The 16,589-nt window shown below is 32.8% G+C and overlaps 2 protein-coding genes across 2 annotated transcripts in view; both read right to left on the bottom strand.

The window, feature by feature from the left end:
- LOC112523566 overlaps window positions 1-1,342 on the bottom strand; it is a 3,484-nt gene extending 2,142 nt beyond the window's left edge. Inside the window, exons 1-2 of the mRNA XM_025133222.1 lie at window positions 1,066-1,342; window positions 902-983 (exon numbers count right to left, since the gene is read on the bottom strand). Of these exons, the coding sequence (XP_024988990.1) occupies window positions 902-983; window positions 1,066-1,173 (190 nt within the window). The 5' untranslated portion in view covers window positions 1,174-1,342. The remainder of the gene's footprint in view (window positions 1-901; window positions 984-1,065) is intronic.
- Window positions 1,343-8,572: 7,230 nt separating this feature from the next.
- Window positions 8,573-13,073, bottom strand: LOC112523554. The gene is made up of 6 exons (XM_025133202.1): window positions 12,496-13,073; window positions 10,833-10,918; window positions 10,630-10,752; window positions 9,708-10,484; window positions 9,398-9,611; window positions 8,573-9,309 (listed from the first exon to the last, which is right to left on the bottom strand). The coding sequence occupies exons 1-6, from the start codon at window positions 12,809-12,811 to the stop codon at window positions 8,798-8,800; spliced, it is 2,028 nt and encodes a 675-aa protein (XP_024988970.1). The 5' UTR covers window positions 12,812-13,073; the 3' UTR covers window positions 8,573-8,797.
- Between the last annotated feature and the right edge of the window lie 3,516 nt (window positions 13,074-16,589).

Below are 16,589 nucleotides of genomic sequence, written 5' to 3'. Positions count from 1 at the left end.
AATTGAAAACTATATAAACTTTTTATTTGGTGTCATTTTAATTGTTTTTATGAAAATTTTCTAATGGTATATTTTGTTATAAAAAATAATTATTCTATTATAATTTAATAAATTACATAAATTAATTAAATAAACAACTTATTATGGGTAAAATGATCATTTTATTTGTTATGTTTTGTTCAGTTCAGTTTTATCTTATCAAACGTTGAACGGTTGTTCTATCATATCATGTCCTATCCTGTATGGACAACAAACACACCCTAAAGACCCATCTTGTTGTAAAAATGTAATCACATGATCCGTATAAGGAAAAAAACAAAGATTGTAAAAAACATCAGGACGAAAATAAAACCTATAAATATTTAATTCTTTTAACAATTTAAAAGTTAAATAATTGCAATAATCGAAAGTCCTTTCTAGTACAGCTATGGTGAATTTGCAACGGCTAGCTGGCCCTATATATATGAGGATGAGGGTGAGGGTGATGGTGATGGAGATTGAACAAGACACTTTTTCAACGGCCAAATTATCAGGCCACCGGAAAAGAAAGACGTTGATCATGAGGCACGATCGAGTTTGGGACACCGGAAATTCAAGAAATCTTTACACAATATGAACTTCGATGTTGAAAAGAATCTAAACAGTACCGGCCAAAATAGCCAACCGGAAAATCAAGAAAGCCTGAACGACTCGAAATGTGATCAGACTTACCGGTCAACTTAGGCTGCCGGGAAATCAAGAAATCTTGAAAAGACCCAAAATTGTGATGGGACTTATAGGCCAACTTACGTTGCCTGAAATCAAGAACTCTAGAAAGGCTCAAAAACTGTAATCATAAGGTCCAATCAAATCCCGCAACCGGAAAATCAAGAAATCTTGAAAAGGGGTTTAATTAACTTACCATTCAATCTGGAGACTATATCCGCTACTCTATCTTGACACCTTTTACATCGAAAATCGGCCAAAAAAACAACTTCTTGAACCTGTTTTCACGAAAGAGAACAACACCAATTAGCAAATTAAAAACAAAATGATGATAAAATGAGAGCTAGAAGAACCAATTACAAGAGGGAAGGTCAAGGATTCGATGGTGGCAAGTGTCGTCGTTGGAACAATGTCCATGTTCTTCGACTTCCTGAGTTTGACTTCTTCCTTCTGATCAACAACAGCCATATCTTCTCTTGATACTATAATCTCTCCAACCAAGAGAGAAGAGAGATATATCACAGAGGGAGGAAGATGTATGGACAACTTAATTTGGTTAAAATGAAAAGAAAACCCCAACTTTGTGATGCTTTTATGTGTATTGGGAAACCCCACATAAGAGAGAGAGAGAGAGAGAGAGAGACAGAGATGGTAGAGAGAGAGATGAGAGAGAGAGAGAGAGAGATGAGTTAAACAAATTTTTTAGGTGAGTTGACAAATATGCTTCAAAAACATTGGCAGCCTCCTACCCACTACATTTCTTGTTACTATCATATTATATTTGAAGTTGTTTTTAAAGTATTAGAATTAGATGATGGGAAAATACATTCTTGGTACATTAATTGCAAAACTTATAACAAACTTGGTACATAACCAGACAAAAAGTTCAACAACGTACACCTCAAAACCATACGATTCTAACACGTCTTTATAACGTCAGAGTTAGTTTGACCAAGTTGGTCTTTTGAGGATGTGTTAATTATTATGACTTGTATGTTATTTATAGTATATTTGAATCATGGTTCACGTTATATGTATTGTGTGTCATTATGATCATCCTCCGGTAAAAACTTACAAATGTCATCATGTTCACCATTACCAACTTGAAAGTTAGATCATCTAATCATTGCTGCCATTGAGGTTATAGTGCCCATTTGATGCCACCATAATATAATCTTTTTATATATGAAAACTGATATTTAATCTCATCCCCTGTAACATCTAGTTTAGATGTTAGTGACCATCACATTGTCCTCCCAAATGGTTCTTATTGTTCCGTCTTTCTCCAATACATACATGAAAGATCAATGTTTTTGTAACATCTGGTAAACTATGAGTTTTTTTTTGGAAATTAATACTAATGAGTTATTAAGCAGTATAGCATTATAACTTTAGTTGACCTAAAATATGTTTTGGCCAACCTTTTTCTCTACACAGCTTGTTTCTTTGTCGAAAATAGTGTTAGACAACGATATAAACTTACCTTTAACCTAACTCTCTAATTCATGACATAAAGATTGGCCATCAAGTTGTAGTTTGTTGCATCCACACATTTCTTTGTTATTATTTATTGATATTTGTGTTCTAGTTTTGTGTATATCACATTATGTCATGTCAACTGCACTTTTTAGCTTCTTTTTAAACTATCGATAGCTAAGCATTCATTATGTTTCTATTAAAAATAGAAAGTTGTTAGTATAAGTTTGTTATTCTGGACAATGCCATTATATTATCATATGATCAACGTCTAATATTCCTATCATGCAGGACTTGATAACATAACTACAATCTTACGAGGTGCCTCTATCATAAGATTAAGTAACCACTATAGTTTGATGTGGTTGGATTTGCCAAAAAAGAATGGTTGTAAGTTGTTGAGAAAACCATTCCTGATGAGAACTTCATGCTACAAGTAATTTTATGGTGATTTGGGATAAGATTTAGAGGTCGTTTACCAAACACTTATCTGGTAAGCGCTTATTGGTAAAATTCAACACCATCATTTACTTATCGGATAAGATTTTAGTCAACAAAAACATATATGTGCAATAATTTACCCGGTAAACGCTAACCATGGTAAGATTGGTCTCCTTCACTTGTCGGGTAAGACTCTAGGTCTTTGCCTTGTACTTATCGGATAAGATTTTTGATCCTTGTCATGTTCATCCGACAAGATAATGTGAGTTGGTAAGCGTTTACCCTAATAAGTGTTTTGTAAATGGTCCCTTAGTCAAAAACCCCATGAATGCTTATGTTATTATCAAGGATTGATGTAATCCATGGATTTCATCGTTGGATTGGATTAATTAGTGTTTGGGGGTGATTTAAATAAGTTTGGGATGAGTTTTATTCCCTAAAAATGAAGGAAATGTGATAAGTATTGCATTTGGGGTTCCCCTTCATAAGTGAAGTGTGCAGTTGATACAGTGGGGGGGAATGCGAACCCAGTGCGGGTTGGGTCGCATGGAACCCACATTTCCCCTGTTTGCCAATTTTCAGTTTTTGTTTTAAGTCTATTTAGGGGTTGTAGCTTGGGTCCTTCTTTGAGGGGTCTGCAAGTAACTCTCCTAGAGGACCTTTAGGGTTATTGACGCATCATTTGGTAACCTCAATTTAGGTGTTAGATTGGTGCAACTCTAGGACCAAAAGTGTGCGCGTAGGCTGGGATTTCAGGTGAGTTTCCTTTCGTTGTTTTCGACCAAGAACAAACTTTCCATTATGTTGGATATGTATTTGAACTATATTCGCATAGTGTGCTTGATTCAAACATGAATTGCTTAATTTCATAGCATTAGTTATTAGCCCCCCCCCCCCCCCCGGGGGGGGGGGGGTAATATTGATATTGGAATTACGAGAAGTGTGTACGCCAATGAAGCGTATGACTTCGTTCCATGTAGCTTATTAAAAGGGCAAGTGTGAGCCTAATCGCTTATTCACAAGTGTGAGCGAGATTAAATGTTATTAACCGTTCCAATGGGTGTTGTTGTTGTACTTATTTGAAGTATAAGCAAAAATTTTAATGTATATGACAAATTATTATTATTATATTTTCATGTGGGTGAGGGAACTCACTAGACCTTTAGTCTAACTCTCGATTTTATAAAATTGAAACCATTTTCACTGAAATACCATGTGAAGAGCTCTAGCAAAGGAAAATGAAAAGTGTGAGCCAGTTGTCCGAAGTGAGGGCGTCTTTTTCTAGATTAGATACTCGCCTAGAATCTTATCTTTATAATTGTAATAAATCTCAGCAGTAGACTTAATTTTCTTCGCTGCAACGCTTGATATCTCGTATTGTGGACTTAATTCCTTACCGGTTATGGGTTAAGGTTATGAATTGTTCAATCTGTGTCTACGGTTGTACAATGGTGGTGGGCTCATGAGATGATATTTGTGGATGCTATTTGTTTAGATCTGTTTGGTAACTATAATGGTGGTAGGGGAAAACGTGAAGAATGCAGGTGTCAATTTAGAAGATGGTTGTCTATATTTTGGATGAGGTAACGTAGAATCGTGAATTGGAGGTAGTAGCGTGATCGTGATGGGGATAATGATCGTAATGGTTTCAATTCTTAACCGTAATAAAAAATAATTTATATCAATTACTCAACAAGTAAAAATTTATAATTATCCATAACATAAAAATGTTAGAAGCCAAATAGTTGTATAAGGTTTAATTGATGAACCAAAAATGTGATTAGTTTAAAACTATTAACTAATCAACAAAATCATCATCTCATGGCATCATTCATGTCCTCAATCTTGATGGTTTTAAAGCATCAATTTTTGTATTTTTTTTCAAAAAATATGATAAATTGAAAGTTAAAAGAAAAAAAATACACAAATTGAATTATATCGATTTGTTATTTTAAAAATTCTATTGTCTCTGTCGATATAATACGGTTTTATGTGGTTTTGATAAAGCGATAATGTTTATATTCATAAAAATTTGAAAAAAATATATCGATATTAGTATCAAATTAACTATTTAAAATTTCTCGTTCTTTATGTAGTTTCTTTAATTCAAAATTTTTATTATAATTTAGTTTAGTTTTAATAACGAAGTAATTTATTTTTAGTTTAATAATATAATTTTTATAAGGATAATGATTAAGTAATCTGTTATACTCAATGATTATCCTAATTATATTCTAGATTTTTTATATTTAAAATGAGATGTTTATTCTGTAATTGATTACGTTTATCTGCAGTCAGTTACGTGAATTCACACATGAAGCTTTAATAAGTTGTAATTATGCATAATTTACTTGTAACCTCGAATTTTAAGTAATATACATCAATAAACAGTAATTCATGCATAAAAAATGGTTTTTAAGAGTATTTATCAAATGCTTTATAATAGTATAGATTCTTTATATTTTAATCTTTCTACCATCTTTTATTTATTTTACAGAATTTATAAAAACAAAAAAATCTCATAAATTTCTATTTCACTGAATTTGTTAATAAATAAGAAATGTTTTCTTTTTCTTTTACATTTAACGAATTCTCTATTATTTTCCATATCTTTCTATTTTAAATAAAAGTTTAACGTAGTTATTAAAACAATTATTTTCAAAATCTTAAAAAAAATTCAAAATAACATATAACTATCCAACGTATTCTTCTGATTAACTCCCCGTCTAAGTTTTACACAATTAGACAGGCGTGGCGGATCCAGAAGATTCATAAGATGAAGGTATGTTGGATGGGACTTGAACGAGGGAAGCATATGATCATATAAAACCAGAAGAAAACCATTTAAGACGAGAGTGAAAATAAAAAAAATTAAACTAATAGTTTTTGAGCAAATAATTTTTTTCTCCGTGCTTAAAAGATGGATCCGCTTGTGACGCCACGTATGCACCAACTGCACAAGGCGTACAAGAGAGAACAAAAGCAATTGGCAATATCCAATGGAACAGAAAATTGTAGATTTAACCCCTAAACTATTGGTGTTTTCTAGTTTCAGTCCCTAAACTTTCGTAGCCTACTAGTATTATATATTTAGATTAGTGATAGCGATTCATATGGGGTGGTTGAATTTTGACCAAAACCACAAACGCTTGAATGAATGTAACATCGAAACATATAATTTCTAATTTCCAACCAAACCCATTAATTTTTGTTTGCTTGCTTCCATATCTATACTGTATTACAAACATTTGATAAAAACTCTAAAAAACTATTTTTATATATGAATAACTGTTTATTGATGCGTGTTATTTAAAATTCAAGATTAAATTGGGCGTAAGTATAACTTATTAAAGTTTCATGTTTGAATTCGTGTAACTAACTTCAGATAAACATAATCAAATAGATGATAAACATTTTATTTTAAATATAAAAAAATAAAATATAATCAGGATAATCATTGAGTTCTAACAAAATACTTAATTATTATCTTTATAAAAAAATTATATTATTAAACCAAAAATTAAAAAAAAATGAATTAAAAAAATACACAAAAAAAAAAGAAATTTTAAATAGTTAGTCTGGTACTAATATCAATATATATTTTTTATTTTTTATGATATCTTCATATTCATATTTTATTCAAAAATAAAAACATTATTGTTTTCTCAAAACCACATAAAATCGTATTATAACATCGACTAAAACAAAAAAGAACGAAACACTAAACGAGATGTATCTTGCTGCATTATGTGAGTACTAGGGGCGAGCAGCGGAACCGGGTACCCGGCTACGGAACCGGAACCGCCTTGGAACCGCCGGTTCCAGAACCGGAACCGATATGAGTGGTTCCGGTTCCTAAAATACGGAACCGATTGATAATGGTTTCGGTTCCGGTTCTCAATTTTTCGGAACCGTTACCCGCCGGGTACCCGGTATTTTTCAATAAAAAATTATTATTTTTTAATACCAAATTTATATTAGATTTACATCTTAAAAACACGTCGTCATCTTCATTCTTCATCTAAATTCTTCATATAAAATGATTCGTATTTTTTCAAATAGTGTGTTCACCTAGATTCATAGTATGTAATCGTTAAACTTTGAACAATTACCATTATAACATGTAATCGTTAAACTTTGAACATTTTCTATTAGTCTATTATGGTTTGTAATCGTTAATCAATATTTGTAACCATTATTCTGTATAATTTGTATTCTTGCTTATTTATTTATTGTTTTGGCAATATTTTATTTTTTATTTCTAAATAACAAAATTTTAATATTTTAGGAAGCGGGTACCCAGAACCGGAACCGGTTCCCGGCGGTTCCGGTTCCGGTTCCAAAAATTTAAGAACCGTTCTAACCGGTTCCGGTTCCAATATCTCAAGAACCGCCGGTTCCAGTTCCGGTTCCTGTCAAAAAGGGCGGGTACCCGCCTATGCTCACCCCTAGTGAGTACTCTTTTAGTGTGTAATTATTTTTATCAATATCATTTAATTGGTTAACTAAATATTAATATTTTATTTATCAATTTAAAGTAAAATCTTTTGTATTGAAACAAAAACCATTTTTGATTTTTTTTTAAATAAAAGTAATTCTTTTTCTTTTTTTCTAATACATATTTAGCAGATAAATTCCATATCCATAATCTACTTTGATTTCTTTTTAATTATATAATTTAGCAGATAAAAGGACCAAATCCTGCCAACTAAACCGTAAATTAACCTGCTTATTAGATCAGTGTTCAGCAGGATGTCACATACCTTTCATCTGAGTACAATAAATATTTTCAATTTTACCCAATAAGAAGCATAGCAATGACTGAAACTCTTATCTGGTAAATATTTACTGGATAAAAGTTGTTTACCAAAACACATTGTGATACTCGAGAATATTATTTGATAAGGTGAATGATAGTGGCTCTTACAGGTATGTGCTTATCTGGTAAGTATTTGATAAACAACTACCTACTAATATATTTGTTTCAGGGTTATAATGTTCATTTTGTTATATTTTGTTAATTAATGCATGAACTTCAAAAACATCAATGCCCCCACAAAGGAGGGAACAAAGAATCCAATTATAACATATGTAATTATTGTGGTAGCCAATTAATCTGATAGTTGAGGAAGAAAGAAATACAGTTTTGTATTATTGTGTTTGTTTATTTTTATTTTCGAAAGTGTAACACATAAACTTTATAATAAGCGTTCCAAGGTAGGCTTTTTCATTTAAAAGCAGTTAATGACAATAAATTGTCATAAAACCAGACTAACCAAAAGTAATTCCTCTTTTTAAAGAACAACTAACTAAAATAAATAGAATTTAAACCAAACCAAACTAAAAACGTCAAAATCAAAACCATAAATGTTTATTTTTTTAAACTACAAATTTCATAATTCATAAGTTAATATTTTGAAAACTATTTTAAATAGCTTTTTCAATAAACTACCAAACATGACTCGAGGCATGTTTCTTAGTAGCTTAACGAGCTTAAGGGGACTCACAACTTATTTAATCAGCTATACATGACTTTTTAGTAGTGACTTATCGATATAGAAAGTGACTTATTCGGTAAGATTCTAAGAGGAATTTTATGCAAAAAGCCAAGTTTTTCACAAACCCGCATCTTCCAACCAAAAAGTCTCTTAACTTATCAGTCAATAACTAACTTATCAACTATTTTGCCAAACATAGATCAAGAAAATAAAAACCATGATCTAAGAGTGAATTACCCGTTTGGTTCATGTGGTTCATCCAAAATCGCACTCAAACAAACGAAATAATTATGGAAAGGTTTTAGATGTATAATCTTGATCAAAAGAAAAGCGACTTCAGCACAGCTGGTTAAAACAACCATGAACATGGGTTTTCAGTACAATCAACAACCGATTCAAGAATCACAACATTAACATACACAAGACGGGATTCATAACAGACGCGATCTCAATATGAATCGAAGGCCTTTGTAGAAACAACAAAAACCATGATATACAGAAATGGCTACAAAACTATGCCTCACTACGTTAGTCTAAGCTTCGCATTTTTCCCTATTCATTACACGCTATGAGGAACAAAATTATATAACACGGATAAAAGAAATATCCTCCTAATCCTACAAACTATACCTGCGGAATTGCTAAATGTGCAAACTAGCATTTGGAAGACGCGATTTTTACCTGGACATAGCTAAGCTTGTTAACGGGGAAGAAGCAACTGAAGAGCGAAAAAGAGAAGATTCACATGTGAATTTGCACTTCACATGATCCATTTTAACCATCAGAAGCCGATTACGCTTTCTTGTTTCCACTGCTACTACATCGTTAGTCTTTGAAGCATGACGTTGCAGCCTGTGAGATGGGTTCTTCCCATGCCGCTTTCTGGCTGACCATTTCCAGTTCAAATGAGTTAGAAAATCCGCATGGTCAACCACTTCAAAATCTCTACCTACAACACTATTTTCTAGGGAATTGTCTTTCGGTCCCGAGCTTAGCTCCTTATCGTGAATAGTTCCGGTTAGACTGGATCCATTATCATGGGATTTAGTAGTTTGTGAATTAGTTTCAATGGCAGAAGAAATTGGGCCAAGAAGATCGGGTCTGCTCTTCATTTGTTTCCACCGATCTCCTAACCATTCTTCGGAATATCTCAAATCCTTGCACCCCAAAATTGATCTTTGCTTTTCCCCTGAAACAAGTACAAATGATAGGAAAATTAGGAAACATATTCATAGCTAAACAGATATAAACACAAAGTATGGCCATCATTCACAAACCTGGAAAATACACATGGATTCTATCATCAGATTCTTTATGAACCACAATCCCTTCCCACCATCCATCGTGCAACCATGCATCCACAATGCAACCAACATCAACGAAACAAACATCACTATTCTTGCACAATCGGGATGGCCTAATAGTCATTCTTCCACAATGCCGGATTCCCAAATGGTCAGGAGCCGCAACTCTGGATGACAAAATCCATTCCTACAGGATTGACGACAATTAGTCAAATTAGACGCCATACCAGAAAAAGATAAGACTTTTAAATGAAAACGAACAATAACATATATAAATCCTCACCTCAAGATTGATAGATTCATTGTCTGCATCCTTGATATCCTGATACCTCACTTTAAGCTTATCTTTATGCTTCTTGATAACCACAGCCTTGAACCAAATACCTCTGATGCCACTATCTTGTGATAGCACTTCAATTTCAGAACCTATTGTGTATTGATGTTTCTGCATCGAAGCATATTCTGCTAATGTTCTCTCCTTGAAATTAACTTCACCGTCAAGAGGGCCTGACACTCCAGCCTCTTTTATGGTAGTAGGCACAGCTTGCATTTCTGTGTCTACTAATCGCCGAAGTTTCTTTCTGGGTCTGATCCCAACAGCATCAAGATGACTACTTTCCAACTTAGTGGCGTCAGTAGACTGAAGCTTAGGACAACCGTTGGAAGTGGTTAAAGACATGAATCTATGTATGTTTTGCTTCCAGTAACCTTTAACTTGAGTTATGTCGAATGGCTTGACAACTTCATTATCAAACTGATGTCGGCATACAAACGGGTCCAACTTTGTGTGTGCATCCACTTTGAGAAACTTCTCATAGTGCTGAGGACTGAGAACAGTTGCCAGCCCATCTATGCACTCGATGCTAAGATCTTGAAGACAAAGTGAAAAGAAAATCTCTTTGTCATTATAACTATGAGGTAAATCAAGACCAACCTCATCAACTTTGTGAAACCATCGTACCACGGCCATTTTGTTTCCTCTGGAATCCTCGTACAAATCATCCAAGTAAGCAACAAGTCGTTTGCCCTCTTCAGCCAATACATATACAAAATTGTGAACCTGGAGACAACAACAAACAAAAACCAAATCATGAAACACGACCAAGAAAACATCTCGCGTTTCCTTCAACCAGAAGTAGCTAAATCAACAAATAAAAAAAAAACAGAAGAAAAACATGTGATTAGTGCAAAAAAAGAGTGCTAACCGAGATTCTAACACCACTACGGCTATAAGCTTCATAGTGCTTCCTCTTTTTCCTGCAAGTCCAAGCAGAACCCACCCATAGAAACTCTGCAGTATGCTGGCTCATCTTATGCAAGTGAACATCCTGAAAAAATAGCACTTCATAAGAATGCCACAACCTAAACTCCGTCGAAAGAAGATATTAACAAGAACTGGAAGTAATACCGTAAAGGTTTCTAAGTTCACCCTCAAGGCATCTCCTGCTCCCAGGAAACCATCCACAGGTTGAGGTGGCCGAGAAAAAGAACCATCTAAATCCATTTAAGAAAACCAACAATCAATATAGGCAGAAAAAAGTTTACAAACATGCATTGTAACAAAGAAAGAAAGAAGTGCAAGTGATGTAAATGGAAAGTCAACAATCAGACATGATACTAGAACTATATTTGCAATGAAAGCACTAGAATTAGAAGTGGAACACACGACACAGATATACCTTCACAAAAAGGTGTATAGGCTTAAGAAAGATGTAAAACATATAATCTTACTCAGTAACAATAGCAATTGGGTCTAGTTGGCCATAAAATTATCAGATTGAAAGGCAATAATATGAGTCAACACAAACAAATTTAGTTAACCAAGAGAGAACATAGTAGATCTTAACCTAGCAATCAGGGCTCAGGAATTCCGAGGCTCTCAACCAGCTCTTGGAATTTGATTAAATATTCCTGCAGCCCAGATCATTGTCAGTTTTCCATGGAAAAAACACAACATCGAGGCAGTGACTTGCTAGAGGTGTAACATGCATAAAACAAATATCTCAGAGATTGGAGTGAAAGAAGGGCCAATTAACATGGACATAGGGGGATATTGAAGAAAGCTGCCAATTGATACTTGGTAATTGCATGGGGAAAACCATTGGAACTTTAGACATAGCTTATTAACTTCACAAAATTACAAAATCAAGCTATCTGTTATTTAAAAAAATGTTCGATTGATAGCTAGAGAGACCCCATTCATCTCTTTCCTGTTTCGCCCCCATGTCATCGCACAAAGCACAATTCTTTGTATTATGATGTCATATTGGATCAAATGAGGCCCCCAGGCCCCAGGGATATTAAATCGTATCAATCCAACTTTCATATAAAGCCAATGGCCAAAAAGAGTAGGACAATTTGAAAAAATTAGGCCTTGAAAATGATGTTTTCTTGAAACTTCGGACAAAAAGCATGTGGAACCCATGGTGTAGTAGAAGATTATACAACTAATTTCTACTTGTTTACATGGAGAGTGGAACCCGCCTGAAAATTAAGGGTACTTAAAAAAGAAGCCTAATTGGCAGATTCGACCACAACCAGGCCAGAAATGAATCCGTATTACATGCCATAAATTGCAAAAGTTGATCAAAGACAAAAAAACATATTGAAAAGAGCATCATCTATCAAGTATATGACTGTAGTTTCTAAATAATTCTTTGCTCCAGCTTGCAAACTTACACCATTTCAAAACCCAGATTTCAAAAAAACACTACGAAGAAGAAGAAAAAAGTCACGACAAAGGGCTAAAAAATGGATTATACAAGAAACTGGACTCGAAGAAACCAATGAACAGCATAGGTTTCTATGGCGGTGCATCCAGAAAATAACTATGCTGCTGGAATTGAGGAGAAAAGAATCCTAGACCAAATTCACTTCTATTGCTAAGAACAATTATAAAGTCGTAAGTCAATCAAAATCAATCGAATAACGTAAACTACCACATCAAACGCAACACAGATCTAAAAAATAAAGGAAGAAATTTCAAATTTCGCACAAACCAAACCAAAATCAAGAAAGCAGATTTAGCAAAATGAAAATCTGAAGATTTTTTTTGAGGCATTTTTACGTACCTGTAACAAAGGAGCTTAACCAATCAATAACCTCTCTTCGAGATCTGAGCTTGGAATAAAATTCAAAGGGTAAATTCGTCGACAAAAAGAGCGATTTGTCACGAATTGCATATCGATATGGATACGAAGAAGACGACGACGGTTTCATATTATGCCCAGAATTCTTCTCTTTGCCAACGACAGCCAAAACGGAAGTGCCATCCCGCCGTTTCAAATAGTATCTTACCTCTCTTCTTCCCTTATGATTTGTCGAAAAAACTTCTTCCCATTTCACAAACGCCGAGAACGTCTTTCCCACCGCCGCAGATCTCTCCATCTTAAATCTTCAAAACAAACCCTAATTCCAATATATACACATACAAACTTGGAAATTTGGGTATAAATTAAAGAACTTGTTTTGAAATTGGGGCTTTTCCCAACCCAATTTTTTTTTTTTTTATAGCATTTCAAAGCGGTAACGCCTGGAAGAGATGAGAAGAATTGAGAAGGGGTATTTATAAGCAAATAAATGGTGGGAGAGAGAGAAAATTAGGGTTTCCTTGTTTTGTTCTGAGTAGACGACTGGGGGAGGCACGAAGGAACAGGATGACAACGGGCGGGTCAACCCGTATTTTTCTCTATAGAAGAAATCTTTGTTCTGCTTTTATCGAGTTAAATGAATTTTTCAAAATAGGAAATTAAATTTAAAATTAAAATCTTTATATATAATTTATGTTTATTTTTAACAGTTTTTTATTACAATATAAATTATATTAATAAAATATTTATATAGATTACATTATTCAATATTTAATATTTTTTATAAAATATTAATTCTTTCTTTTGTACATTTAATTTTAAAGATTCTCATTAATAAATAAAAATAAAAAAATAATTTATTTTATAGAAAAAAATCATTTTTGGAGAGTTTTTCAAATTTAAAGAGATTCATCTTCTCTCTTCTAATTTCTTCATTTTAAAAAGATTTTGAGAAATTTTTTTGAACAAAAATCCTCAAAATCTCTATTTTGAAGAATTTATTGGAGATGTTAAATAGATCCATCTCTTTTTCATATTACAATTCCTACAAAAATCTGAAACTATAATTTTTTACATAAAGTATTAGAACATTTCCAACAACTTTTCTATAATTTTCCTAAAATAGAGAACGGAAACATAAAATTTAAAAAAAAATTACATTAATTTCCAACAAATTTTCTATTTAGAGATTTTAACATAAACTATATTATTATAATATTCTCTAATTTATCATCCCAGTAAATTTAAAAAAACTTTTTTATGAAAATATAATAACTAAATTTCATCGGTGAAACTGAATAAAATAATTATTTTTCTCTCCCAACATCAATTTTAAAGAATTCTCTATATTTAAAGTTTTTTTTTTTTTTTTGAAGATTCTCTATTTTAAAGAAGAAGATAGAGCTATTGAGCTATTGAAGCATTTTAGAGAACAAAAACTCAATTTTTTTCTCTATTTTAGAAAAGTTGTTAGAGATGCTCTTACGTTGACTTTTTCAACTATTATAATTTAAAAATCATAAAATTCAAAAAAACCAACATAATACCTTAATGTAAAACAATTATGGATAGCTTGCGGTATAAAAATGTACTGTTTTAGGATATATCAAGGTTCAGTTTCCGATTAATACGATATATCGATAATTTAATTATACATATGTTGGTTGATTATGTTAATTTTTCTTCGCATAAACATTTTCCCCATAAAAATTATATCAATTAACTGTACATGAATTGTTATCTAAATAGTATTTAATAAAGACAAGTAATTAATAAAGCGTTATGTGTGTTATATGAGAATAATGGGAATATCAGTTGTTTTACAACCAAACTCTTTAAAAAAAGTTCACAGTTTTCTCATGACTTCCAATAATATGTAACAAGAAAGTAAGTTCGTAGTTATAGAAATTAGACGTGTTTCGGCCTGACTCCTATCTAATCAAGTTGATGATTTTAGTGGTTGTGGTTTTGAGTCTCCTCACTAAAACAATGTGTATTGGAGTTGTTAATAGATGGAATAGTTTGTTAGGATCGGCCCGCTAGAAAAGCAAGATTGGACAACCATTCTTGGAAAAATTCATGGGGCCTGTTAAGATTTGTAGGCGGATATCAGCGACGCAAAAAATAACTTCAAATGAACTTGTTCGACTTGTTTATATATATTTTTATAAAACTAGTTAATTAGTTGTTATAATTGGGGTTGAGTTCCGGTGAGAATGAGAGTTAAAGTGAGAAGTGTGAGAAGAGATCTTCAAACTTAGATACATATTATGATGAAATGCACTAGATCAATCCCCGTATCAAAGCGATTCATGGATGAGTTTGAGATTAGAGGTGATCAAATGTATGATTCCTTTCTTACGCTTTTCATCTTAAATCTTCTTCTCACACGATCATTCGTCTTATAATTGACGTTTTTATAAGAAAATACTTAGTAGAAGTCTACGTTGGATGATTGCGAGGCTGAGCTCCCCTTGCATTCTCAAATATTATATATAAGAAAGCTCATATACTTGCTTTTAACCAACCTGTTGTCGTCTACAACCTATCTGATAAATGCTCATCGACATTGTCGTTGTCACTTGTTTGTTGTTTACCATCACCGGTTGAACACTGTCTGTCCACCATCAACACACACCTCTATCATTTTGAGTAAAATTTTCATGGGTTCTCATATCATCATTTGGTCACTTGTTTGTATTCGACCATGTATCAATTTGACATTCATATGGTCATTTTACGGACTGCCACGTGGCATCATTGGTGCTATATTCATTGTCTTCATACATACTTTTTGCATGTTAATATTTTCTACAGAGTACTTCTAGGTTGAATATTTATAGAATATAGCTCTACCTGCTAGCTACATCATTAACAATATTCAATCCGCTTATTTTTCGTCCTTAAAATATGGACAATAATACTCTTTGGTTTTTATTGAGCTCAATTGACCAAATGGTTGACCCGTGGATATACTTACCTTCTTTTATGATGACTTGTTTGTCAAAAATCGGGGATTTTGGTTTATTTCTTGTTAACATTAAAATTTTATGGCTTTTTAGGCCCATTAGCCCATAGGAAATATGTGTACACGTACACGGTGAGCTAATACAACTTATCATGTATGAAAAAACTGATTGCTTCTACTAATCATATCTTAATTTTAGATATGTACATTGGACACATAAACAAACTAATAAAAATGTCAAGGTCATCACATACGTCTTATAAACTAAATCCCTTGTCGTATCATGATATGCTCTTATCATAGCATAAAAGCAAAGATGTCATGGACTAATCACATTGTCGTGTAATATGGACGGTGGTATGTCAACAGTGTCAAATGATGTGCCTATGGTACCACTGTGGTGCTACAATGATGTGCCTATGATATCACTTGAGCTTTAACTTTTTCGAACACTACTAATTGAACGAATTACAAGTTAAGAGAGATTAAATGATAAGAGTTTGGCGGTCCATTCACAACTGTAGGGTAAGAACTCTTGGGGGGACCAAGTTTTAGAGAAAAAAAAACGTATTATGAATCAAAATTGAATGTAGACTATAATGAGTATAGAAATAAGTGTTGCATGCTATTCACGATCACTTGAGAAACACGGTCTCATTGTTTAGCAACACATTTGATTGGTAACCTTTACTTTTACATGATTAAAGTTACATTTAGAAGTTCCAAATCATAGATTTTTGGTAATCTTTATGCATGTAAAAAACGACAGTTCATCGACATAGAAAATGAATAAATTGCTACAAAATTCTATAGGAATTTGTTATGAACATTACAACACGAATTTCTAAAAATTATTTTAGAACACATTTTGAACTTTGCAGAGAACTCTTTCAGTGTTCCAAACAGTCAAAAATGAGATCAAATGAATTCAATGAAATCAATTTGCAAAGTCTAGTTTTCTATTTACTAGACCAAAATTTGAAATTATTTGCTTTAGTCGAGGTACACGTAAGTTGGTTCAGACACCCATCGTTAACAAAAAAAAAAGTTATAGCAACCATTGTTTTAAATCATGTCACAACACAAAGTCCATTGTGTTACTATAAAT

Source organism: Cynara cardunculus, assembly GCF_001531365.2.
Source record: "Cynara cardunculus var. scolymus isolate 2C chromosome LG 12, CcrdV1, whole genome shotgun sequence".
NCBI lineage: Eukaryota > Viridiplantae > Streptophyta > Magnoliopsida > Asterales > Asteraceae > Cynara > Cynara cardunculus.
This window is presented reverse-complemented; position numbering and strand designations above follow the sequence as displayed.

What these genes read in the sequence shown, in the direction of transcription:
- LOC112523554 (XM_025133202.1), bottom strand. Translation starts at nt 12,811, where the DNA reads ATGGAGAGATCTGCGGCGGTGGGAAAGACGTTCTCGGCGTTTGTGAAA. An exon ending in GTAGTGGTGTTAGAATCTCG is followed by an intron (nt 10,485 to 10,629) that starts GTTAGCACTCTT and finishes TGTTGTCTCCAG; the next exon opens with GTTCACAATTTTGTATATGT. An exon ending in AATCCATGTGTATTTTCCAG is followed by an intron (nt 9,310 to 9,397) that starts GTTTGTGAATGA and finishes TACTTGTTTCAG; the next exon opens with GGGAAAAGCAAAGATCAATT.